The sequence below is a fragment of the Diceros bicornis genome, chromosome 17, assembly GCF_020826845.1.
Source record: "Diceros bicornis minor isolate mBicDic1 chromosome 17, mDicBic1.mat.cur, whole genome shotgun sequence".
Lineage (NCBI taxonomy): Eukaryota > Metazoa > Chordata > Mammalia > Perissodactyla > Rhinocerotidae > Diceros > Diceros bicornis.
Window position 1 is genome coordinate 2,333,757 of NC_080756.1, and position 27,617 is coordinate 2,361,373.

The 27,617-nt window shown below is 46.3% G+C and overlaps 1 protein-coding gene across 1 annotated transcript in view; it reads left to right on the top strand.

The window, feature by feature from the left end:
• Positions 1 to 27,617, top strand: part of CPM (carboxypeptidase M) — a 68,825-nt gene that overhangs the window by 18,365 nt on the left and 22,843 nt on the right. The window contains exon 2 of the mRNA XM_058557667.1: positions 18,077 to 18,174. Within this exon, the coding sequence (XP_058413650.1) occupies positions 18,077 to 18,174 (98 nt within the window). The remainder of the gene's footprint in view (positions 1 to 18,076; positions 18,175 to 27,617) is intronic.

Below are 27,617 nucleotides of genomic sequence, written 5' to 3' on the forward strand. Positions count from 1 at the left end.
GGTACATGTAGACATACCTTATTGTTGTAAACTGCCTCATACTATTCCTGGTCTGATTTTATCACAGTTTATTTAATTGTTTCCATATTGATGAGTATTTAGCTCATTTACAACTTCAGATATTTCAAACAATGCTGCGATCGATACCCTTGAACCAGCATGTGAGCTCAATAATTGCCCGAGATAGGCATTGCTAAGTCTAAAGGAACGTGCATTTTTGTGCTTGGTAGATATGACAAATTGCCCTACAAGAAGATGTATTATTTACAATCCCGACATCACGTGAGTGTGTACATTTCCCCACTTCCTAACCAATACTTGGAATGTTTTCCAATCCAATGGGTAAAAAAAAAAAATCTCCATTTTAAACTGCATTTTCATGATTGAAAAGCGGAATGAGCATGTTTTCATGTTTCACAGTAGACATTGAGGTGCCACTCCAGATGCTGGAGATGGCAGTGAGCAGATGGGAATGCTGCCCCAGGGCACTTATGTCAGGTGTCGTTGGCCATTTATGTTTCCTCATGCCCTTTCTCTATTTTTCCACTTATTTGTACGTCTTCTTAGATATTCTTTGTTATATACGTGGCAAATATTTTCACCCATTCTGTGGCTTGGCTTTTACACTTTGTTTTCAATATCTTTTGCCTTACAGAAGTTTTTAATTTTTATGAGGTCGTATTCATCAATCTTTGTCTTTGTGCTTTTATGTTTTATGTCTCATTTAAAAAGGCCCTTCTTTACCCCAAGGTCATAAATATAGTCTAAACTTTTTTCGATATTTTTATAGTTTTAGTTTTTACATTTAGCACCTGCATCCATCTGGAATCTATTTTTGTGAATGAAGTAGTGTGTGGATAGAGTCCACATCCTACAGTATATATTTTTGAATGTTCAGATTTTTTAAAAGCATGTATGACTTTTGTAAGCAGAGAGAGCCATGAAAAGACACTTAGGAGTGGACGCCCAGAGGGGAAAAGGTAAAGTGATGGGGAAGGAAGCCTGTGGTCTGTGGAGTAACTTGGGTCGTGGTGGGTCTAGCTGAGGACAGAGGCACAAAGATAAGCCCCCGGCTGCCCTGGTATCCTGGGTGCTGTGGCACCTTAGGAAATATGTGAAACTTCGCAAATGCACGGCATGGCACAGCTTCCGAGCAAGAACCAGAAACTAAGCCAGAGTGAATCAGAGGCTGGGTTCTTTGGTATTTCTAGTTGTCATGTAATAGAATTGTTAATCCATCATCTGGGTCAAAAATGAGTTTGTGATAATACCCTATTTAAAAATAATCCAACTCTGGATTAATGATTGGCTTCATTACCACTAACTCTGGCTACCAGAGGTGACTAAATGTGGACGATTAAAGTATGTCCGTGTGTTAATTAACACCTTTTAGGTTTAAAAAAGAGTTTCTTCAGAGAATTTCTTTTTTTTTTTAAGGGTTTTTTGCTTGTTAGTACACCTGAGAAGAACGCAGATACAAAGAGCTGAGACATGGGAAAGCATTGGTTCAACACTAATGGGTCTACAAGAATTAGGATTTGGGGAAGGTAGAGATGCTTACCTAGAGATTTGTAAAAATTGGGAACTGCAACCAAAATAAGCTGATAAAATCCCTGTTAACACTTACGAAGAGTCTGCCTACGACTCCCTCCCTGACTTTTACTAAAGCAGAGGGCCTCAGTTGGCTGCTCCAGGGCTCCTCGTAGGCAAAACCGAAATAAGGGGTCCCCCGACGGTCCCCATGTTGTGGAATGTTCTCCCCAGCCCAGCCCACCCCAGCCGCCTCGTGAAGCAGGTCTCCGTCCTCAGCACTTGAGAGAGAGTGCCGTGTGGAGAAGCATGGGCAGCACATGGACGAGCCTCAGTAGGTGATTCTTTAAAGGGGGTGGAGTGGGAGCCAGTCGGGGCGAATCCACCCAGAAGCCCCTGAGTTCCTGTCTTCTTTGACGTTAGACGCGGGTGGTCCTTTGGTGTCTGGTGACACCGATGGATTTAGAAACATCGGTTCATCCATCAGGCACGTACATCTGCTTGCTTTGTGCCAACCTCGTTCTAAGCGCTCTTGGATGTTAGCTCATTTACTCCTTATGACAACCCTGAGGTGCAGTTACAAGCCTTATTTTACACGTGAGGAAACGGAGGCTCCAAAGAGTTAACCAGGGTGCCCAGGGTCACGTAGGGAGTGACGGGACCACAGTTTGACCTCAGTGGTCTGGCCCCAGGGAAGCATAACCTCAGTGCTGATGCTGCCTCCAAATCGACTCTTGGCAAAGGCAGCGGTTGGGAAAGGATTAGACTCTGAACTCGCAGGAGGCAGAGCTGAAAAACCTGCGTCAGATGCTCGCAATGCCTCTCGGTTATCAGACCACCCTGGAGGAGCCTCTTTCAAGTTGAAAGCTGAGCTCCCGTGCTGGCCCATCTGCACTCCAGACCAGCCTCTGACTTCAGCCACAGTAGGAGTCTGTAGTTCCTGGCAAAGTTTAGCCTCCTGGTAAAAAACTGAGCAGGTGACTTCAGATATAAGATGTGGCATATCCAAGGGGGGATAAGCTCTGTTTATGCTTCATGCTGGGCCGCAGTGGCTCTCAGTCTGGTTTGCCTCACACGAGGGAATACTACACAGCCCTGATCATGAATGATTTATGTTTACACACGACTGTGTGAGGGAATCCACGATAGGGGAGGAGGCATGGACGGGGGCACAACTCTGTTCAGTTTGTTAATGCAGTGAGCTATAGGAGGTGCAGTCTCCTTTAGGTACGTTGTATTTCACTGAAGAGGTTTTGTTTTTCATGGTGTGCGTCAGAGTTGGCTGCGGTATTGTGGGAAATGCAGACACCTGAACTCACACCTAGAGATACCCATTCTGGCTGGGGCTCAAGAGTTTGCAATTTTAACAGATTACCCTGGATAATTCTGCTTCAGGTCAGCCAGAGAGATGCTTATAAGAAACACAGTGATGCTGCCGACCTAGTCTGCTGTTGTTCTGCTTAACTCTGGGGGGCCCTCATCAGGACTGTATAAGCTGAGCAAAAGAATTATTTGGGAATGAGTAAACTCACACTGTGGGTTACATCTTACATGATTAAAAAAAAAAAATCCACAAAAAGGCAGAAACACTGTATAAAATGCCTGCAACAAGATTTCTCTGAATCCCTCTCATGCCTATAGGAGAAATGTTTAAAAATCTTCCTGCATTTTAATGGAAAGAGGATAAATTCCAGGCCTGGCTCTCTTCTACCACAGTTTATCTCCATTAGGTAGAGGTCGTCCATATATGACTGTCCATATATGACACCGACCACATCCTCCACTCCTTTTCTTCCCCTTCCACCCAAATGCAAAAGCCGTGGTTAAGCCTGCTGCTCCCCACGTCTCCCACGGGGCCTTTGTCATCCCCCTCAGGCCCGCTCACCTGTGTGGTAAGTGGAGAGGGCAGCTTGAACAGACATTATCGTTGGTCTAATTCTGGGTGAGGGCTGGGCATGTCTCAGGTATTGCCCTCTTAGTAATTCTGTGGCTGAGCATTGCTGACTTGTCGAGCAATGAGAAAACCCTAGCAAATCCCGTGGCCCATCCTCCCTTAAGAATCTGCCTCATTGTTTCAGCCCAACCATTTGACCAAGTGTGGTCAACTGAAGTAGGGGACAGCCTGAATAAAGTCCCTGTTGCAAATTTCTTAAACTCACCTGAGGTAAATAGAGGGACACTATTGGGCAGCATAAAGGCTGGCCGCCGTGTCCTGCACGCGAGGGGTGCAGAGCTGTGATTGGCCCAGCAGATGGGAGGTGCGCCAGGGCTACACTGACCCGTCGTGAGAAGGTGTCTCTGGGATGGCTCCTTATAATTATTTGGACTTTTCACCAAGGTTCCTGTGTCATAGCCCACGGAAAAGTCAGCGCCTTTCAGGAGCCTCACTTGCATCTTTCATTTGTGGGCATGAAGTCTATTCTCGGCCTTCGGATGTGGTGTCTGGTCCACTCTTTCCTGAGAATAGTTTGCCAGTGAGCAGAGTGCGGTGCCAGCAAGCTGCCTATCCTTGTGAAATTGGCGGGGCATAAATTGTTAATTGGATACACACAAACGAACAAAGATCAAGATAAGATGTGCTTTAATGGGTGAGCAAACTCAGGTGGCTGATGAACAGCTGCATTTCCTCATGCTTCTTCAGAAACAGGCGTTTCGTAACCCACGGTTTCTGACAGGAGCTGGCCTGAGATGCGAGCTGATTACACAGTTTGATGTAGCTGAGGAGTTGTGCCTGGGAGTTTTTCCGACCTCAAAGTGTTCAGCACAGGTGGCCCATGTAAGCTGGGGTCTGCCCTGGCAGTCGGTCCAGAGCCTGAACATTCTGTGTTGCCCTTTAGACATGTGGAGCAAAAGCTGCATTTACGGGTGCGGGATGGCGTTGTTACAGCTGTGGCCTTCAGCTTAGGAAAGACTTGGGATCAGTGAATTGTACATGCACAGCCAGAGAAACAGGTGGGAACTTAGCGACTTCCAGAATAAACGCTGGTGTCTTTGTCTGTGTGTGCATAGGCCCTGCTAGGCAGATAACATTGGCTTTGAATGATAAGCAGTTGGCATGTCAAAGCTCTTAGAGACTCAAAAGAAAACAAACACACGCATTCCAGAAAGCATCTTCTCGTCGATGAGTCTAATGCCTCCACTGGAGAAGTGCCTTATTGATGGCTGCTTTTTGTTGGGTGGGGAGAGGGACGTGGGAGATGAAGTTCTTGCTTTGTCTGGGGAGTTGTTAGAAGCCTCAAGTTCTTTGTTCTCAGAAAGGTGAATATCTGTTGCATCTGGGTGGTAACAGAGGAAGTTCTGTTTCATGGTGAAGAAGTGATGTGGAACAAACTTTAGTCTCAGGGTAAAATAAACAAAAAACCAGTTCAAAGCCCCGCTGTCTGAGCCTCTTCCCTTATCTGTACAATGAGGATGGAATACCCACCTCCCCCATCTCCTGGGGTTTCTGTGGAGGATTAAATGATAAGAGGGAGTGTGTGAAAACACTGGAGAATTATGTAAAATATAAGTATTTTAAGAGAAATGGTTTCCTGAAATCTTTGAGTTCTTCCTAGATTCCATGATTATGACCTCATTTAAATATACTACCCCCTCTGTAATCCTAATCGTCAGATTCTCAGGGATGCACTGGAAAAGCCCAAATCAGTAGAAATTCCTGCGAAAGCAGCTCACTCCATAACACCCCTCACTGAGTGGTCATGGTTGAGGGGTCTCCTCTGCAGGCTTGAGAGATGCGTTCACCATTCCTGAAGGTAGGCGTTGTGGTGATGTGAATGCCTGGGCCCTGGTTCTTGTTTTGTTTTTTTAAAAGTAAATATTTATATTTGTATTGACTTTGCAACAGTTGGTACAGCAAATTTCACATGCACTTTGTGACAGAACTTAATTAGCACCAGCGCATGGTTTAAATGCTCTAGAACTAGAGTGTTAAAGGTATGCTCACATTCTTCTTGGCTGTATTAGAAATGAACAGACACAGAATGTAAATAAATCTCCTGTTCACACTCCTTTGCAAGAGGAGGAGTGATTATCATGTGGCTTCTTAAGTCTGTTGACAATAAATACATGCTGGGATTTTGTTGAAGGATAAATTGGGAGGATCCTTGAAAGCCACAAACATACAGTCAAGCACTGAGGTCGTTGGGTGAAGTCGGGCTTCTCCTGGGTCATTTTCAAGGCTGGGAGACATTCAGGCCTTTCTTTCTTGAACTCTCCTCCTCAGCAGCCTGCCCCGCCCTGCCCACCCCCTTCCTGTCCTGTAACAGTCTTGCTGCTCTGTTCCACCCAGAGCCCAAAGGGGAGTGGTGATAAATCAAGGCAGAGAGAACAGTTCCATTACATTCCTTTCTTTCCCCGATCCAGAGCCCAGTCTTGAGGAAGACACGGAAGTCATGATTAAAGCTGCCAATACCCCTTATTCTTATATTATGTTAATTACTTGGCCTTTGCTAGATTAATGACTTGGTGACCAGAGAGTCAATGGTCACAAAAATAGTATTATTTAAAAATATTTCTGTAGGTTTTCTTCCTGGTTGTAATAAAAAATGGCTGTCCTTTAGTTAACCTTCACATTTGCATCGAGATGATTTTTCTTTCTCAATAAATGTAGAGCTTTAATAAGCTCGTGGGCCTTGGTTTGGACAGTTTACGTGATCGTCCTTAACCCCTTTTCCCAGTTAGTGCTGTGTTTTCATCTGGAAGAGGCAGCCTGTGAATTTCCCAGCATAGGGCCCCATTCCCCATCCTCATGGCTTCACCTTCCAGGTGAGGAGCAGTGGCCTCTCTGGACCCTCCATCTCCCCTTTACAAGCTGCAGAGGTCAGGGGATCACGCCAGGACTTTTTAACTTTACCTTTTTTAAACCTTTTTATTCTGAAAATTTTCAAAGCTATACAGAAATTGCAAAAGTAATAAAATAAATATACAGTCTTCATGCAGACCCACCCATTGTGAATATTCAGCCACATCTACTTTCTCTCTCCTGAGCTCTGTAGATTTTGCTGAACTATTAGAAATGGTGAATAGCAGGCTTCTTTACTAAACACTTCAGCGTGCATTGTCTAAAAATGACTTCTTCCTACCCAACCACAGCACACACTGTTAAACTAAGAAAAATAATAACCACTCAGTGAACAATATATTCCATTTTTACAGTTCCCCAAGAATGCCCTTTATAACTTATCTTCTTGAGCCCCATCAAGCTCACACGCTGTGTACAGTGTTGTGTCTCTTCAGTCACGTAACCCGGCCCAGTCTTCCTGCCTTTGTTGACAGTGACCGGTTCACACTGAACCAGTTTTGTGTCTCTGACTGATTCCCTTATCTGCATGCAAGCTCTCGGGTCGCCCTCTTACCATGGAGAGTGGGAGTCTGTCCTCGGCAGGGCCAGACTGGAAATTCTTTCCGTGGTTTCCAGCCTCGTTAGCCTGGACATAGTTAAGATCTGAGTGACAGCTACGGTCACTTTGGCAACAGGCCACATAAGAAAATGTTGTGAGAGGCTTGTTCGTGGTTAACGGTTCAGCACAATTCAAGGGGTGCCCCGCTTCCTGCCCCACCCTCGGGGCGCCATGCGAGCTGCTTCCAGGCTCGGCACCCTCCTCAGGCCTTTTGTCCTGGGACTTCTGAGTGGGATTCAGTCCTCAGACGTACAAAGTAAACTCACCTGGCGTCTGGTGGTGTGAATGTTTGTGACAGATTTTGTGCTCGTAGCTTTTGAAGGACTTGTGCTCACAAGATAGCCCTTTCTGCTGTCTGAATTCACTCTCCAATTTTTTCAAAACTTCAGTGGGTATGGGTCTGTCTGAACTGGTCTGCAGATCTTCTGGAGCATAGGTTTCTGCTGACTGTTGGCATAAGTCTCTATCCATGTCTTATGGACACTTTATATTTGAAATTTTTATTTAATTGCTCTGATGTTGCATCTTCTGCTGGGCCTGTAGTTGTCGTCAACCAGTTCTGTGCATGCGAGGCCCTCAAACAGACGTGTGCTTACCCAGTTTCTGGTACAGTTTGTAAAGCATGTGCGGGTTAAGTGAGATAGCAAACCCATGAGGTGTGGACACCATCAATCCCACAACACAGATGAGAAAACTGATTCCGTCAGAGATTAAGCAACTTGCCTGATACCACCTGGCTAGTAAGTGGCAGAGCTGGGGTTTAGACCGGGCAGTTAGATTCTCAAACCTGCACACGTCATTGTTATATATGGTGCACTAAGGGGTACTGCATCTCTTTTGAGAAATCTTGGGTGCTGTTTTGAGGCAGATGGTGTGCCGCTGAAACACTGGTTTGCTGTCCTTACTAAACTGTTGATCCATTTGTGAGATGTAAACCTCAGAACAGTGATTCTAGTGAGAAGTCCACCCTTGTTAATCCCACAGATCAGTAGACGTCCTAGTTTTGGGTCACGTATAGTCCTCAAGGAGCCTCGTGTTGGTAACGTCAGGGCTTCTCCCGCCCTTGGCAGCCCAGCATCCTTCTGTCTGGACTCTGCTTGCTTCACTTTCAAACGAAAGCCTTTTAGGCACAGACTCAGGGAGTACCATGATGGAAAGGAAAAGTCTTCATTCTCCAAAGTGGCTCATGAGGAAGCTAGCAAAGTAATTGCCATTGTTCCCTGCCACCGAAAGATGAGGTATCTTATGGTAGCAATGAAGAGGCAATGAGGATGAGCAGGCCTCCAACAGACTGGGTTTTTTGGGTCAAATGGATCTGAATTGACCTCATCATCAGTTACAGCTGTGTGACACATACAGGAACTCGCAAGAAAAAAGAACACCCCTGGGGAGAAAAACAAAGCAGCAGCACTGAGCCAGAATGCCCCTCACAGACCGTAAAAGAGAGCCCTCAAACGGACAGTGCTGGCTTAAGTCGTGCGTCTTGGAAAAGAGCGTTTAAGAAACGCAAGTCCTGGGCCAGCCCTGTGGCTTGGTGGTTAAGTGCGCGCGCTGCGATGCTGGTGGCCCCGGTTCGGATCCCGGTTGCGCATCGAGGCACCACTTCTCTGTCCATCCTGGGGCTGAGTCCCACATACAGCAACTAGAAGGATGTGCAGCTGTGACATACAACTATCTACTGGGGCTTTGGGGGGAAAAAATGAAATAAATAAAATCTAAAAAAAAAAAAAAAAAAAAAAAAAAAAGAAACGCAAGTCCTTGTTTGTACTTTAAGATAACATTCAACTTAGCTATTACTGCTGAACTGTCTTCAAAAAGATGATCAGATTTCGTTTGACCTCTCTCCCAAGGGCCCCAAAAGGGAAGTTCTCAGCTTTTTATAGTATGAGGCCTCTAGAGCTTTTCACTTTGGGTACTTAAAAACAAGTTTCCTGTCTCTGTATAAAAAAAAGACTGGAAGGGAACAGAGAGAAATTAGGATGGTTGAGACATGAGAATTATGGCTAGTAATTGTTGTAGTTGTAAAAAACTCAATTTTTACAACTTCTTATAATTTTATAGGTTAAAATTTAAAAATTGTAGAGGAAGGGGAACAGGTTCATCGGCCTCTGGCCTGGGAATGGAGTAGGAGGAGTGGAGAAGGTGGGGTTGCAGGAGGAGGAAGCCAGAGGAGTTTCCTGCGATCTTCCTGTTGGGTTGATGGTTGGTGATTAACGAGAGAAGCCGCTCCGCTTCTCTGGGAGTCCTGACCATTCGTGAAATCAAAAAAGAACAAGAAAAGAAAATTTATTCCAACTCAATGCATCTTCATATTTTTCCTTTCCTTTTTTCAGTTGAAAAAGGAAATGTTCCTGAGCAATCAGAAGAATCCCTGATTTAGAATTTGAAATCCCCAAACCTCCCCATTCACCTGTTCAGGAAGAAATGAAACGGAATGTAACCTCTGCATTCCCCGGGTATCATTTCACAGCATTAGTGCCATTGGGGCAAATGTGTAAGCAAATGAATTCCCATGTCCCCACGATGTCCGGAGAGTCTAACTCGAAGCAGATATTTGGTTGGGATCTCTGTGCACTCTTGTAGGAAAATACTCCAAGAGGGTCAATCCATTCCGGAACCGATCTAGAAGTTTGGATCCTTTTCAGAGCCCACCCAGGATGCCACTTTGTAGACTACAGACTTTTCCGTCAATCCTGGAAAACAGCTCCATCGAATCTCTGGGCCAGGGGTAACCTCGTCTCCAGCCGGACTTCCTTCGTTGTTAATTTAGTTGTCATTTGTCAGTCACCTACTGCGCCTGTGCCAGGCACCACACTACGTGCTGCAAACACAGGGATACGCAGCCCTGACCTGCAGGAAACCTGTGGTTCTAAGTGTTAGGAGAGAGGCACAGGAGTACTCGGAGTTCAAAAGGGAGAGTAACTGTGGCGGGTACGGGACAGGCCCAAGGGAGGAGAAGGGGAAGAAAGGTGTTGGATGGGAGGGGCTTTTGGTTAAGCCTAGAAAAGGCAAGTGGCAGTGGCCGCTCTGGTCAGGTGAACAGGGGACGTCCACTCAGAAGGGAGAGCGTGTGTTAATGGTGTCCAGAACTTGAGACCGGCTGGAGCCTGGGGGTTGGGACTGTGGTGGGAGGCTCCGGCGGCCAGGGACGGACCGTGGAGTCTGGGTGCCATGCCGAGGGGCCTGGGCTCCACCTCGGTGCCCTGGGAGACGCTGCAGGATAAGCAGTGGAGCCGTGTGATCCGATCCACGTTCGATTAACCCCCAGGTAACGAGAAGTTTACCAATATTGGGCTTCTTTGGGACTTCGTTTTTTCAGATGATGGAAGTGCTGTCAGAAATAGAAAATTCATGTTTTTCAGGGCAATATAATCACTGAGTGGTTTACGTCTGTTTCAGCTGATGAAGGCCAGGCTCAGGAGAGGCACTCAGTGCATGTCTGTTGAAGGAATAAATGAGAAAACGAGGGTTGAGCCTTTGTGCAGGATGGTGGCTTCTACAGTGAAGAGGCACTTTCTTACCAGGCTTTTTTCTCACCCGTTCATACCAGGCTTTGCCAACGGGCCTGGTCACCTGGGGAAGCTGCATTTGGTCCACAAGGTTGCAGTTACAGGCCATGGTGCTGGCTGCTGCTCTCAGCATGCTCTCCTTGCCGTGGTGTAGCCAAGGTCTCTGCTGTCCCGTTCCCGGTTCCTGGTGTCAGGCAGGCTGGGTTCCAGTGGGTTCCTGGACTACCCTTTGTCTCTGGCTGTGTTTCAGCGCAATCTGAAAGTGCCTCCTCTGTTCGCCCTGCTGGAGGTTGCCCCACTTTACTTACCATGTGTGGAGTTAGGTCCTTTTGTTGTTCTTTCTTCTCTATTCATGCCCCACTTCACACACAAGAATTCAAGGCAGCCCTTCAGCTCTGGAGTCACACCTGTGCACGCGCAGGTGCTGTTGGGTGGTGCGTGCAGAGAAGATGAATTACCCACGAAAAAGTTCCAAGGGATTGCTTTGCCAGTGATGTCTTGCTACTGTATTCCTTTTTAATCCCAGGTTTCCAGGGCATTTGAATAGTGATTTATTCTCTGTCTACTGTCAGTCAGTAGATCCTGTGAATGTGCACGACACCTTCTGGTACTGTAAACACAAAGCTGCACCACGTGTTTAGCAGTTGATCATTGGGATTGAAAAGTAACATATACACATGACAACATTATTAGCAGAGGCTTATGAATGATTTGTGCCAGATGAGTAGTTTTAAAGCATAGTTTCTAAAGTTTCCTCACGTCTGGGTCACTTCACAAAATCTTAGGGTTCTGCGAGTGCCTGTCTGAAAAAACACGGTATCAGCAGTAAGAATAATGAACACTCAGTGGAGGGAAAGCTAATCTGGGGTTAGGGTGGTTACAGAGGGCATGTCAGACAGGATAGGCTAGACTACACTGCAGAAATAGAAGGCCCCCAGTCTCAGTGGTTCATAACGGCCAGATAAACGTTTCTATCCGCTCACATGACGTGTCCATCACTGCTCAGCGGCGACTCTGCTCTCTGTCCTCCTCCCTCCAGGACCCCAGCTGACAGAGCAGCCTCTCTTGTGAAATATGGCCTGTCTTGTGATTGAGGGAAGTGAGATAGCGAACCATGCCTTGGCTCTTAAAGCTCCTTTCTGGAAGTGACGCGTGTCATTTCTGCCCACAGTTCATTGGCTGAACAAATGACCACACCTGAGTTCAGCAGAGTGCTGCGTGTTGGACACCAGTGATACAGCAGCCTTTGCTGAGAGTGTCCTGAGCCCTGTGGATGGCCATGATTCACCGTGGCAGACATAGACAGTAGGGAGGAGAAGGCTGTGGCGGCTCTGTCAGTGCTGACGAGGTCATTAAGAAAGTCAGACTTGTCCACGTGAAACCCGTAGAACACAAACTGAAAGGCAGGATGGTGTTTGATTGTTTTATTGACCAGAATGTTTTCAATGGCAAAGCCTGTGATGTCATTGTGTAGAAATATGCTATAGAAGGAGAACTCAGGGTGAGTCTGAGTAGCCTGGGGAAACTTCTTGGAGTTAGGTTTTATGGGATGCCTAGGATTTGAAAAGGCAGAAAATCCGGTGATGCATTTCAGGCTGAGGGCAACATAGCGAAGATGAGGCTGGGCCTGCAGTACAGAAAGGGGCCTGATGCCGGGGGGTAGCTTTTGTGTAGCTGTGTTCAGGAGCAGGGTTGGCGCCCTCAGCGGGTTGAAGCCTCCTGGTCCTGGCCTGGCCCATCAGTGTATAAGCCAGGAATGCTGGGTCTAGAGAAGGTGGCCGTTGGCGTCTACAGCTGCTGGACCAGTTGGAAAAGCACTCAGCTTGACCCCCATGCAGGAGCCCTGGTGACCTCCTTTGGGCCCAGGCCACACTCATAGCAGGTGCCCCACCTTGGACCCCACACCAAGGTCTCTGTGCATCTCCAGGGCAGCAGATGTTGGGGTTCAACACCTGCCTCTGAGTTCCGGATACCTCTTGTGCCTCCTCACCCCTACATTAAACTGAGCCACCGAACTCACGGTGCTAAGTAGAATTTAGAATGGCCCCAGGCAAAAGAAACAGCCCAGTCCATTGTTGCTTCCAGACCAAGCAGAGCACCTGCTCTGACCGCACTAGCAGCAGGACCCTGGGACCCCCGATTCCTTTTGAACCCCTGAGCCCTTCCTGACAAGTTCTTCCGTTCATAAACAAGGTCAGAATTCCCGCCCAGTACACAGGAAACGGCAGGTAAGCTTCACCGAGATCACGTGGCTGACTTAGGGGTCATCGCATCTGTCCGAGGATGGGGTCTTGGCTTTGCAAGTACAGAAGCAGATAGAGTGAGTGTTCACGTAGTCCAGCCAGAACCCCTCAATTCAGCACAGAAGCCCCAGTGAACGATGGGGTTTGCACGAGGCAAAGCGTGTGTGTGAACTCGTGTCCCAGAGGCAGGACGCATACGGAGCAGGTGGTCTTTCCGCATCTTTCTTGCTGTTGCTGCTACTTCACCCATCGTACTTTTGTTGACTAGTAGCCAGACTTATAGCAGGGAAAACACCTGTCAATCAGATCCCTGAAGTACAACCAACTGCAGATTCCACGACGTGGGGCAAAGCCTGCCTGTGGTCCTGGGGTGGAGAGCAGTCCGGGGACAGACTGTACCAGTTTGCAAACCAGCTTTGGGTTTGCAGACCAGAGGGAGCAAACAACAGCTTTAACTTCCCAGACCATCCTCAGAGTGTCCTGTTAACCTCCTCCTGCCGTTTCCAAGTCTGCAGAGGGGGAAAGAAAGAAATCTCCATACCAGAGATGGTACACAGCAAGCTTGGGGCCCAGGTTCACGTTTCTTTGACTTTTCTTTGATAGTTTCCATCTCTTAGGTGACGAGAGCAGTGCAGCGTGGAGGTGGAGCACAGAGCAGGCCCAGTGGGTGGACGACCCCGCTCCGTCCCTGGTACCTGGTTCCTATGCTTCAGTGGGTGTGAGCATCCGCTGGAGAGCATGTTGAAACATCCTGCCTGTCCTCACCGCAGAGTTTCTGACTCGGGGCGGAAGGGTGGAGCCCGAGAGTGTGCGTTTCTAACGGGTTCAGGTGACGCTGGTGATGCTGGTCCTGGGACCACACTTGCAGAACCGCTGCCTCGTGAGGTCACTGCAGGTCGTGTCCGCCTGTGTGAGAGGACAGTGGTCAGGGTTAGGTGAAGATACGTCCAGTGCTTCGGGCTGAGTGAGTCTGCGGTGCAGGCGTAGCCAACCTGGAACCTTTGCCCCTGCTTTTTCTCCCTGTTTTGCGTGCTCTTGTTTGTGTGTGGCGTTTTTGTAATGAGCCGCTTAGCAGGAACCTCTGCCTCCACTTCAGAGCCAGAGGAAGCGTGACCCTGGAGGCTGAGTGTTTCACGTGACTCAGGTGGTGTGCTCGTTTCAGCTCCTCCGGGGTCTCCAGGGTTCGTGCGGGGCCTCGTGTGATGAGCTCTCTGTGTGTGGTAGTGGGAGCGTGCGTGGGCGAAGCTGAAGGTTTGCTGTCAGATATTTGGCTGCTTCTCAGGAAAGGCGGGAGGAGCTCGCCGGCCTTACGACAGCCCTGCCAGCAGAGCTACTCTTCCTGCTTACGTCTGAGGATGCTGCAACTCCGCGAAGCGGGCAAGCTCGCTCACGCTTTGACTTAGGTCAAAGGGTAGTTGTAAGGATACACAGAGAGATGTGCAAGCCTGGGAAACCAGCAGCTGCTCCGTCACTCTGGGCACCAGCACCTCGTGGATCAGACCACACATGCAACAAGCCTCGTGAAAAACTGGAACGTGCCCGTCGTCACTGCAGCTCTGCTCCCGGGACCGGGCCCCCCAGCCAGGTCTCCGCTTGTCTCTGGGCGTGTCCTCCTGAAGCTCTCAGAGTAGAGACAGTCTGACAGGGTTGTTACAACAACGCTCAGTATGGCTTGTTCCCATAGGGTGGCTCTCAGGTGTCTGGCCCTGGCTTAGCCGTCACAGCCAGGTAGCAGCCTGGGTCCTGCTCCAGGTGCAGACCAGCAACACGGTGCTGAAAGAACGGCCTGGGAACCTCACCCCAGCGCGGGGGCGCTCCGGCCTGTCTGTCCCTTCCGGGAGACTGAGGCGGCTGGAGTCCTCAGGGGAGCACAGAGTGTGGACGCAGACAGACCTGGGGTTCAGCGTGGTTCTGCCACTAAAGTCAGTTCCCTCCACAATAGATCGTGGCTGTCGCCCACCACACAGAGGGCTTGTGAAGACAGTGACAATGCTTAGTGTCACGCCTGGCCCACAGCGTCTGCACTTGATGAATGATGGGCTTGGTATTTTACTTAAAAAAACTGGAAAGATGGAAAAGTGAAAAAAAATGACTTGGTTCTATCACCCTAACACCTAGCCCCTTACCACTGACTGCGCTGTTTTCAGTTCTTGTAGGGACTTGTCTGTTATTTAATTGAAAGCTTTATATGCTGTGGAGCTATTTCCGTCCCTGGTTTGTTTCGTGTGGTTGTAGTTATATAATTTTGCATTCTTTCACATGATAAAATATTTTTTACCTTAAATTCTGTACATCATTTTAGCAGACATGCTGTAATTGACATAAAATTATTTATTGTTGGATGCCTAACAATAGAGCCTTGGTTGAATAAATGGTAGTGCATTCATATAACAAGATATTAAGCAGCCGTTTAAAACGATGTTTCTATATTAACAAATATACTTCTACTACATGTTCGTGATTATATGCAAAATGAGACGATTTTACCTAGAGGTCGACTGCCCCGCATCTCTGTCTGGGCCGTCAGTGCCTCAGGCTCCGCAGCTTTCAAACTTGAGTGGGCCTCAGAGGCAGCCAGGAAGCCTGTAGATGCGGGTTTCAGGTTCACCCCTGGAGTGTGGCTTAGGAGCCGGGCTCGGGGGACTGGCATTTTCACAAGGGTCCAGGTGACTCTGATGTGGGAATGCCACTCCTCCCGTTTCTACCGGCGAAGCCATACCTGATTCTCCAAGCTTCTATTCTCCTGAACTCCTCTAGTGCTTTCTCATCTTGTGGATCTTTGTGAATCCTTCTGAATTGTAAAGCTTTTCTTGATCCTCGCAGCAAACCCACATGGGCACCCACGTCACACCACTGGGACTTGTGTCAAGCCCCAAGTGAGTTCCTGAACATAGATACTGAAGTATTTGGAATCCAAGTTTCATTTACTTGGTAGTGAAGAGAAAGAGGCTGAGCATTTCAGAACTCTTTAGCATACCTGGTGTTCCCAAGAACTTCTGGGAATAAAGGTAACCTTTCTAACCTTGATAGAAAAACAAAAATCTTGTTTCAATTACCCTTACCTTGGCAGGCGGGCTGTGAAAAGTAAATACCTTTCCCTTTGTGCATGTGCTCTGGTCTAAGCCAGAGATAGCCCGCGGTTGTTGGAGAGAGTGGTTAAAACCCTTCAAGAGGCTTGTCGTTCCAGAAGTATTGCGTGAGCATCTTCTAGGTTCATGGGTTGTTTCTCATTCTTAGACTTTGTGCCATTTGGCTTATTCAAGGTGACTGTCTCATCTTGGAGTTCACTTAGGGGCCATTCGTGCCAAAAATGAGGTTGAGTTACCCACCAAAGTACTTCTTCACTCAGGGTTTGTTGGTTTGATTTCCCTCCTTCCTTAAACTAAATCGTGTTGGGTGTCCATGGTGAGTCAGGTTCTCGTTGTGTCACACTGTGCTTTGTGTAACACCAGCTGTGGCAGGCGCAGGGTTTTAAGTATAACAATTGGTAAAGATTATGTTGAGATGACATTGAATTTTTTCCCTTGCCTGTGAGGGGACTACACCATATTCTGTGCAAATCTGTGGTTATTCTAGCTTTAAAAGCATTAATAGCTACAGAAAAGAATCCCCCAGAAGGAAGCTCAAGAGCCAGTTCAACAGCTCGCTTAGAAAAAGCTCTTCCTTGCTTCACACGAAAATGTTGACTTTGTAGAATTGAAGCTCCAGATGATCTGAGAACTGGGACTGTTGGGGAATGGAAGGTTCTGGTTAATGAAATGGTTCTGGTGGGAAATCACAGGATGGATTGTACTGTCCACGTGGCAAACTCGGAATCATTCTTCAGAACCTTGTTCACAAGTCAGCTATAAGACCCTACATCTGCAAAGCTTTACATGATCCCCCTCCTTGGAAATTGTTAACCATTTCTTCTTTTATTCCATATCCACAGTGCTACCTTATACACACGTCTATGATCGTACATGTCACAGTCTAGTGTAATGATATGTTTGCATGTTGCTATTCTCCACTAGATCAGAACCTCACTGGGCCCATAGAGTGTGACTTACCTGTCCAGTCTCATCACTGGTTAAATGCCTGGATTCAGTAGTACTCAATGAATGGATGGGTGAATGAATGAATGAGGATTCTGCACTGAACAGGTGGCATTGGTCAGATTAACTGCATTTTGGGGGTGGTTTTGGAGAATTCCTGCAGTTACTAAATTTAAAGCATCACCCTGTCATAATGAATTTCCCTAAAATATTGTTATAATAAATTAAGAATAAATGGTGAAAAGGCAAGTCCCATATCTGCTTCTCCTGGATTCCTCATGGCAACTGAGTGGTCCCCAGCCTGTGGGACCCCTGATTTAAGGAACTAGATCTGAGATTCTGCAGAAACCTGCTCGATTAGCTGCTGTTAGAAACACACATCCCCAATCTCTAATTTTAAAGAGTATTTAAAGGGCCAGATGATTTTAGAATTGGAAGGGACTTCTTCCTTTTACTGATTAGGAAACCAAGCCTCTTGAGAAACGGGCAGTTTTCGTTGGTGGAAGGAGCACCAGAATTGAAGTCCAAGAGGCCAGGACTCAGGTATTGACCCTGGGGCTGAAATCACAGCCTCCTACTGGCTGTGGGATCATAAGCAGTTTCCTTAATATTTTTTGGAGCTCAATTTTCTCGTTTGTAAAGTTTGGTTAAAAATCCATCCATCTCAGAGGGTCGTGGCAAGGGTGACCCAGAGTGCCAGCTGCAATGTCTGCACAGAGCAAATCCTCAGTGATCTGTAGTCTCTGCCCTTTCTCGCCGAGGTCACAGCATCTATGGCAGAGGTAGGACTCGGAAGTTTTCCCTGAGGCCTTATTAGGGTGTCCCTGACAGGACTCACACAAGTCAGGGACGCCCACTGCAAAGGAGCCGTGTTACGTCAGTACAAGATTCGGGATTTCTCCCTTTAAGAACAGTCTCCCTTCTGACTCACATGTTTTATTGCTGTTCTTTTTTCACTTTCCTTCCAATGAGAGTTCTGGCACCCTCTCAGTCAACCAGCAACTAGAATTTAAGTTTGTGTAATTGTGTGAATTAGCAAGATTGTTTCTATAAAGCACTGGGAACTCAGAGCAAAGTATATAAACATTTTGGAAAAGTAAGATCTGCCTAGCCTAGTAAGTCTTCAATTTTTAAAAATCACATTCTAAAATAAGTTAACTGTGCTAAATTCAAAGGGTTTTGGCTGGCAGTGAACTAAGAGCATTTTAAGCGCAGAGGTGTCAGTCGTACGAACTTCAGTCCTCGTGAAACGTTCCTGGGGAGGAGAGGCTGCATCGTTTGTTTCCTGTTCTCGTTCTCTCAGAGTTCTCTTGTCATTTTAAAAGACAACTTATTTTTCTATCTTTTTCTTCCCTGTGAAGGCAGAAACCTGTGGGTTCTTGTTGTGGGGCGCTTCCCGAAGGAGCACAGAATTGGGATTCCGGAGTTCAAATACGTGGCCAATATGCATGGAGATGAGGTATGTATGCGTCTTGGATATCGGAAATGTCACCAGAGAAATTTCCCCTCAGGTCTCTGGAGCTCCACGTAAGTGCTAAGGAAGCAGCTTAAATTGTAGCAGAGACTCTGGAAAAGTCTTCATGTTAGGCCTTCTGGGGAAACGTAAGGAACAGGGGTCCAGCGACCGTCGCGGCCGTTTGGTTGTTTGCCCAGTGCCTGTGAGGGTCCCTTGAGCTTCTTTGTGTTGGGGCTGGAAGAACAACCGGGCCAACTCTGGACTGCGGCCACGTCCCTTAGCTCCTTCCTGGTTGATTTTCCCACCTGGTCAGCATCCAGGTGAACCCAGCAGAGGGGCTAAGTTATACGTCAACTCCAAACAATCAGGAGATCCCGAATAGCTGACCCAACTCCTACTATCTGGCGTTTTGAATGCTTTTGTTGTGTTCTCTTAACCTAATACTCAATGTTTTCAGTGCTCAGTTTAGACAATCAAAGTTAGACTTCTCTCATACCCACCATTCAACAGACACCCTTGAATTTTGTAATAATGTCATGCCTCTTTTCCAATGTAGCAGGGATAAACTCTGTTTTGTTTTATGTTATTTATTTTGTGTTTTGCAAAATACCCTCTTTATCTCTCCTGCCTGCCCGCCGTTCTTGCCAGGCATTTGAAGGTGCTCACCTCTGTTTCTCACCCAACTTCCTCAGTGTTTTAAGAACATGACAACTGCAGTATTTCCTGTTCACTAGGACCCCATACAGCTGGGAAATCGAGTGGAAGGGAAGCTAGTTCCCAGTCATGACAGTAAAGGAAGTGCACATAGGAATGTGCACAACACCCTACAAGACCCACTCAGCTTCAAGGAGCGTCAGAGTAAATGCGTATCCCGATGAGTGCGACCTGCTAACTTGTGAAAACACTTCTGCATTTGCAGCATGTGGGTGGCTGCTCTGTCGAATGCTGAGCTCCCGCCCTGGCATAACCCTCCCCAAACCCAGGCTCTGTAGAAACAGGGCCCCCCTTGTGACACACACAGCCTGCCCTTTCCAGGCATGCCGCCCAACCCATCCTGCCCGGAGAGGGGCCGTCTTGCAGCTGGAGCTAAGGTGCAAACACTTGCCTCTAAGAAAGGGGTTGGTCCTTGAACCTGATTTGTGGGTGGGTGGAGGTTCAGGCCCCCGTGACTTTCTGGAGCATAATGGGCTCTGCTTTAAGAGATTTTATGTTGCTGGGGGTCTGAGCAGGGCTGTTTTTAATAAAACAACTGTTCATTACAGACAGCGGTCCAGACTTCCCAGTCTATTGATTAAAGTCCCATGGAATCCATTTTTAATAAGAGACATACGGCCCTCGTTGACATGAGTAGTTTATTTATTGAATTCCTAGCATTTTAGAGGTTGCAGCCTGCTGCTCAGAAATTAATCCTCTGAGGGCCGGCCCTGTAGCTTAGCGGTTAAGTGCACGCGCTCTGCTACTGGTGGCCCGGGTTCGGATCCCGGGCGGGCACCGACGCACTGCTTCTCCAGCCATGCTGAGAACGTGTCCCACATACAGCAACTAGAAGGATGTGCAACTATGACATACAACTGTCTACTGGGGCTTTGGGGGAAAAAAATAAATAAATAAAAATTAAAAAAAAGAAAGAAATTAATCCTCTGAACTGAAACTTCCAAAGATAAGCACGAGTCCTTTCCCTCACTCCCCCCTGAATTTGTGTATTCCTTCCACATCCTTTCCCAAATGTCTGGCATCTTGCTGCCCCTTTCGGGTATCCCATCAGTTCAGGGCTCTAGATCACATGCTTCTCGCAGGAGCGCTAAGCATTGGATTAGGCAAGGAAAAGTCCCGGTGTATTTTGGGTTGGGGACCCGAAGTCCTGTTACTCTGTGTGTCCCACTGACAGCAGTGTGTGGGGCTCCACGGGCCATTGAGAAACTTACTATCCTGAATTGGAGGTCTTGTATATTCTTCCCTCGGGCTGCCACTAGGAGCTGGGGAAAGTGATAACTTAACCCAGGAGCAGGGGGTCTCACCTTACTCATCCTTTTACTCTCAGATCTTTTGGAATTGAAAGAGCATTTTCAAGAACCCACTATTAAGAAGCAACACAGCTAACATTTTAGAGCAGTGGTTCATGACCTCCTTTGGGTGGATTCCTGGCTGTTCTGGCACAAACTTCGAGTGCTGACCTTGGGTCCACAGATCTTCTAGGAATTTGTGGACCTCACGTGGAGAATCTCAGCAGGGGGCATGTGTGCTTTGAGGAGGACAGTGGACAGAACTGACCATGCTGGTTTAAAAATGTTTCCTCTTTTCCCTGAGCCTCACCGCAGAGAGTGTGTGTGTGCGCGCGCGCGTGTGTGCGCTCGTGTCCCACATTTAATACCGTGGCTAGAAGACAGTGAACAGCAGCAGCAGGAAGACCCAGTTCTGTTGGTCATACCTGCTGTTTTCCCCCATGAATTTTTACCTCATTATGCCTTGTTTTAGAATCAAGTCTTTTTTAAATTGAAAATAATCTGTTATTATTACAAAAGCAACATATGTACATCTTAGAAAAAATATAGATAAACAAACAAAAAAACCCTTGTATACTGACCTTCCAAAAATTAGGACTGGTAATTCATTCTTATTTATCCTTCCAGATATTTCCGTGTGTGTGTGTGTGCGTGCGCACTTTTACCAGTGAGCTGTGCTGATTTGCTATTTGTAACATTTTTTAAATACTAGCTACTCTTTCGTGTCAGTAAATGTTTATCCCATTTTCATCTTACACCCCACTCTCGTTTCTCCAGCTGTCCTCTATACGTCCCCAGAATTGTCCGAATCAGGATCCAGTCTAGAACCATACATAGCATTTGGTTGATATATCCCTGAATCTCTCTTAACCTAGCTTTTAAAGCGTCTTTTCATGACACCAGACTTAATAAAGAGACCTGCTCAGTTCTCCAACCTGCAGCGTGTCCCACATCCTGGGTTTTCTGTTTCCATCATTGAACCTGGGCCTGTCATCCCTCTACTGACTTAAAACCGATGTTAGATATAAAGGTGTATTGGATTTAGGTGAAACATTTTTGGCTAATATACAGCTTAGGAATTGTGAAGATGGGCTCATTTGACTGATGCTGAGAGTTCCGGCTAATTAGCCTGGCTGATTGAGGAATGCAAAAAAGCAAACTGGGGTAGCAAAATCAGCTGAAAATGGTCCATTTGCAGATAAGTATTGTTGCAAAAGAAGTGCAGTTAACCCTACTCTTGTTTCGTATGAATTTCCCTTATTCTCTCATTCTTAGGAAAATCAGTGTCATTCTTTGAAAGGTAGGGCCACGTTGTGGATGTTGTTCTAGGTGTCACACTGGCTCGCTCTGCTGCGTTGAGCAGGCTGGCAGGTCACCTTCTGTACCGTGCTTTACAGCAAAATGCCAGCAACAGCCAGCGTTCGCTGAGCACGGACCCTGCTGAGCTTCGTGGGCGTTGTTTCTTCTGACCACGTTTGTTAGTCCCGTTTACCAGGAAGGGGATCCAGGTTTGCGTTTCGTTGTCAGCTGTCAGAATCCAGAGCCTGGGCACCAAGCCTTCCCCGGCTGTGAGTCTGCCTCCTCCCCTCTCTCCGCTGCCTTTGAAATGTTCTGTTTTTATTGCTGACGTTTTACGTGCAGGTCTGTGATCTGTCTCAAAGTGATCTTGTCTGGGTGGATACCTGGTTGTGCCAGTGCCATCTGATGGGAGGGTTTGGGCTCGTTCGTGGAGTAAAGGAGGAGCCAGCTCTTACACTGGAATAACTTCCAGGGCCTCTCTGTTCCTTCCTTCTTCCCACTCCCTGCTGCCCCCTCCTGGATTGCTGTGGAATCACACCGGGTAGTTCATGATAAGCCTGTGTCCCCTGATGTTCATGCTGTTTCAGAACAACGGAGAAATATTTCTACAGTTCCACCTTTCTCGTTTCAATAAGACTAGCAGGTGTTCTGGTTCATCCAGGCCCTTGTCTGCACACACGTTGGCATGTTTCCTTGTAGAAACGATTCTAGGTTTGATCTGTGCAGGCTCCTGACTGGCACTGTGGACCCGCCTGAAGCCCAATTGTCTTAATGGGGAGGGATGATGCCAGCCCACAGAGTGGGGTTTGCTACCGTCCCCTCACTCCACGAATATTCATGTGCCTGGGAGTGAGGTCTGTGTCCCCCTCGCCCTCCCCTCCCCCTCCTTCTGCTCCTGGCTGGCTTTGTCGTCAACTGTAACCCGTGATCTGCAGCCAGAGCTTCACCGAAACTAGACCATCTCGTATCCTCAGCCTGAATGTGGGTGCGGAGAGAAGCCTGGGAAACTGCTCCTTGTTTTGTGCCTGTCTCGTATCAAATGTTTTTAAAACTTTATAGAAAAAAAATCTTATACTTGGGAATCTCTCGATTGTTAAGACATTCCTCATTCCCCCTAATGGAAATACTGAAGTGAGGCATGACTGTGTGCTTAAAAGGTTGGGTGCTCACACTGTTAAGCTAACCCAGTCAGGCGAAGTGCAGCTCAGAGCCAGGTTCCCAGGGTTCTCTGACCCCAGGGCCCATGGTCTTAAGTAGACGGGAGGAGGGAAGCTCTGTTTCTTGGATATCAATGAGTTATTTTTACTGTGATGGTTTATTCAGGTGTAGGCTTTTTTTTTTTTTTTTTTTAGGAGGATCAGCCCTGAGCTAACATCTGCCAATCCTCCTCTTTTTGCTGAGGAAGACTGGCCCTGGGCTAACATCCATGCCCATCTTCCTCCACTTTATATGGGACGCCGCCACAGCATGGCTTGACAAGTGGTGCCTCGATGCGCGTCCCGGGATCCAAACCGGCAAACCCTGGGCCGCTGCAGCGGACCGCGCGCACTTAACCGCTTGCGCCACTGGGCCGGCCCCCAGGTGTAGACTTTTGAAATATCCACGTCACACTTAGAATTTCACATTTGGTGGCAGTGATTTATAGTTTATTGTATTGCAGATATAGGTTGAAAGGAAAAACATTCCCTGGATAATACTGACCATACTTTTCAACCTAAAAACAAAGGACAAAGGATAAATGATCTTCACACACCTTCTAGGTATGAGAGACAGTTGATGAGATGTAGTCTGTATGTCTACATGTTCGTATTTAGAGAGTATTTTAATGGTTTACATGATCGGTAGGACCTGATATCTGAAATTGTGCCTGTCTGGGAAAATCTGGGACATGTAGTCAACATGCAGAGGTTCCAGACTCACTAGGACAAAGCAAGACATTAAAGCTTGTCCTTCCAGGGGCCGGCCTGGTGGTGTAGTGGTTAAGTTTGTGCGCTCTGCTTTGGTGGACTGGGGTTCGCAGGTTTGAATCCTGGGCACAGACCAACGCAGTGCTCATCAAGCCATGCTGTGGCGGTGTCCCACATACAAAACAGAGGAAGATAGGCACAGATGTTAGCTCAGGGCCAGTCTTCCTCACATACACACACACACAAAAAAGTTTGTCCTTCCAAATATCACTTCCCAAGCTCTTTTCCCACCACTGCCCCAGATGATAGGAAAATGTCCTCAGTTACATAGTGGGGCTTTGGACAATGAATTCTTTCTTTTTGGATTTAGATAAGACTAGTCTTTATTCCAGGTGAATTGTCTAATTCATTTTAAGCATGTATTAAATTCCTCATATAATTATCCTTTTTCTCTTCTTCTCTCTTTTTGGTGAGGCTGGGCCAGGGTGACCACATATCCTGAGTCCTTGCCATGATCAGAATTGTCAGCCCCTCACCCTGCATAAAATTTGTTGAATGTTAAAAATCCTTCAAATGAAATAACTTGATGGTTTGTACATCTCCCCTGAGTATCAGTCCTCATGTTGTCAGAAGCTTCCTCTGAACCATCTTGACCTTGTCGTGGACTTGTCAACAGTAATCCACAATTGTTGACTGAGTACATGATGTGCCAGGAGCTGCGCCAGATTCCAGGGCCACAGAGAGCTGGTTAGGCCTTGCTCTCAAGGCTGAGACGGTGCAGTGGGGGTGGGGGGGTCAGTCGGGCTTGGTAATGTGTGTGCCCAGTGTCAGGACAGCATGGTGTGGAGGGTTATGACCGCATAGGCAGGCCAGGGACCCCAACGTTGGGAGGCAGGAAGAGTGTGCTAGAGAATGTAATATTCAGGCTGATATTCGAGGAAGGATTTAGCCAGGCGATCCGATAAATGAACCAAATCTGTAACCCACCATTGTGGAGCCCCAGCGCAGAGAGGCTGCTTCTCCCCCAGAAGCCTCGTCACAGGGCAGCATTTAAGAGACAGTCCGTCATCAGGACAGCTGCAGTGGTGCGCCTCGCTCTCACAGCACACGACCTGTGTTGTGGATTGTTTCTTCAAAAAATGTTTTCCGTTTTTTGTAAACATTCTTTGAAGAGCTAGAACACTCATTTTTATCTCTCTAGCAAATTCCAACATGATTTAGTTCAACGTGAATTGAACTAAAACTGATACAGAATTTGTTTTCTGCTTTCTGGGTCATTACCATTTTAACTACAGGATGAGTTATTGGTGAAGGGCTCCAGAGCCGGCGTATTCCTCCAGCCGCAGCCTCTCAGGGATTCCTTCATCACGTCCACTCGCCCAGCAAGGAAGTGAGCACACCGAGTGAGGGGCCGCTGCAGCCAGTGGAAACTGTTTTGACCACATTCTTTTATAAAATTTGAATTCTCTAAGGTTTCATATTCAAAGACTTAATTTTAATAATTTTTTTTTATTTATTTTATTTTATTTTTTTTCCCCCAAAGCCCCAGTAGATAGTTGTATGTCATAGTTGCACATCCTTCTAGCTGCTGTATGCGGGACGAGGCCTCAGCATGGCCGGAGAAGCGGTGCGTCGGTGCGCGCCCGGGATCCGAACCCGGGCCACCAGCATCGGAGCGCACGCACTTAACCGCTAAGCCATGGGGCCGGCCCTCAAAGACTTAATTTTAAACGAAGGGAGGTTTATACATAAAACATGAATGAGTGTTTGAGACATTTATATTAAGGTTGGGAAGAATGAATCTGAATAATACTTGGCATAAATCTGCCGTTACAGAGGCAGCAAAATGTGGCTCAACCAAAAAAGACGACTTTGTTTAACTTCCTCTGAAATTTCATCTGTTTACCTCAGCATTTTCTAAATTATCTGACTCTTAGTTGGTTCTTTATCACATTTCCAAGATTTTTACTTACCCTCTGCAGTGAAGAACTTATGATTCGTTTTGGAATGTGGAGATAAACAAAATACCTTGGTTACACATTTGTTTCCTTGAAAGAATCATGATTTTATTGTTTTTGTAAAAATAACATAGGTTTTCTTTTATTGAAAAAGTGACACTAGAAAAATAAGAGGAAATAAAAATCTTCCAGAGTACTATCACTCAGAAATAACCATCATTAATACTTGCCAGACTTCATCCTAGACATCTGTATACTTATTTCTGTAGTAAAAGGATGAGGGGAAGTAAAAGGGTATAAAATAAAATGTGTGTCATATTGTATATGTTATCTTTAAGAAGTAACGAGGTTTAATTTTACTTGAATTTAACAGAATAAAACTGAAATGAAACTAAAATAATTGGTGAACTTGATAAATATTTTCTCAAAAAAAGAAATTAATTATCAGAAGAGTCTTCTAAAGTCATGAAAAAAATTAGGAAAAACTTTGAAATGGTAGTCATTTCAAATATATATATTTTTTAACTTTTATAGTATCTTATGACCTTTCGCTATGAAAAGTGAAGAAATTAGCACTTTGAAATCACCTCTGTCTTCTCCCCCAGCCCCCACCCTCTCTGTTAATTATAAACCTTAACTGTTATGTTCTATTCTGTACAATCCTGCCACAGTGGCTTGATCTGGTTCTGTAGTTTACTCGTCGCTTCTCTACTCTCTGTTTTCATTTGCTTTTGGTTGGATGAATTTCATTGTCAGCTCGTGTCTTGAGTTCTGGTGTGCTTGAGAATGATGGTTCAGACAGTTGTGAGGGAAAGACACATTGGAACCACGTGGGGATGCTGATGGCTCCCCTCTGGACTGGACTGGGAACTCAGATAGGCCTCTGGTTCTTCCTGGTTCCTCCCTCTAATTGACCCCCCTACAGTCTCCAACCAGCATTTGGAAATCTCAGGAGCTACGAGTGATTCCTGGTCATTCCTCCTCTCTTTCCACAGCCTCTTTCTCTTCCCCAGCCCTTTGGCAGAAAAGCTCCTTGAATCAACCACACTTGCCACATTTAAAGTCACCTTTCACAGATTAAAGTCACAGCCCCTTCTCCACTGGTTTTAGGGGAACTAGTAAGTACTCATAGAGGTTGCTTCCAAAAGAGCTTGAGCTTCCAAAACACAGGCTTGGAAACCCAGTGTGTGGCTTGCTTGATTTTTTTGGTTATTAGTCTGCAAGGATTTTTTTCAAGTGAGAATTTTGACTGTAAAAACAAAAATCAAGGTAGTGGAAGGAGATAGAAATGAGGAGGAAAAAATTGAAATCAGAATTGAATATATTTCCACTGTGAATTTTAGGACTATCTTTGAATCTGTAATTCACATATCCCAAGTTTTCTTAGTCACAGCTTCAATTATTCTGAGTTTGTTAGGATAACGAATTCCTAAAATGCGGTCTCGGTGTTTGCCAATGAGGGTCACAGAGTGAGGAATTGCTCGTCCTTTGTCGCAACAGTGAATTCCTACAGCGGAGCTGGACTGAAAGTCCTCTTGCTGTCCTCTGCCTGCATGAACGCCCCTGCAGCACTGTCCTCATCTTGTCACCTGCTGCCCCTGGGTCCCCGTTCACTGACCCTCGGCAGCCCCTGATCCTATGTAGGAGGTAAACACTCGTTACTCAGAAGCAGATTACTTGAACCCAGGATTACAGGGAGAAATTGACATAGCCTAATCACACCTTTCTAAAATAAGGCTGAAATGTGAATTACTTTTTTTTTTAATAAGAAAAATAGTAAATCTTTCCCTTGGGGATTATATAGTAATCAGTCTTTCTCACAGGTCCTCAGTTTCCCAGGTAGTGGTGGTACATGAGACAATTTTGGTAGATGTGACCATTTTTATTTTCATGGTCATGGTTTCATTTTAATGTACATTAAAAACATATATCTAACAAAATGGTAGTGACACAAAAGTTTTAATTTTTAATGTAAGTAAAAAATGAGCCAATTTAAAGAAAATATAAACTAAACAATACCATAGATAATATGCAGATATGGCAAAAAAATTGTCAGAATGATGTGCAGATGACTAAAGTTTCAGAAACATGAGAATGTGGAAATCAGAAACACACAGTTATGGCAAAAATCACACAAATGTGCAGTAGGGGAATTTGGAAATAGGGGAATTTGGAAATCTGAAACCTATTTAAATTATGCTTATTACAAACTTGGATGTTTCTCTATTAAAATCTATGTCAAATGCAGTGGTTTTCAATCTACTATCCACTGAGATGTA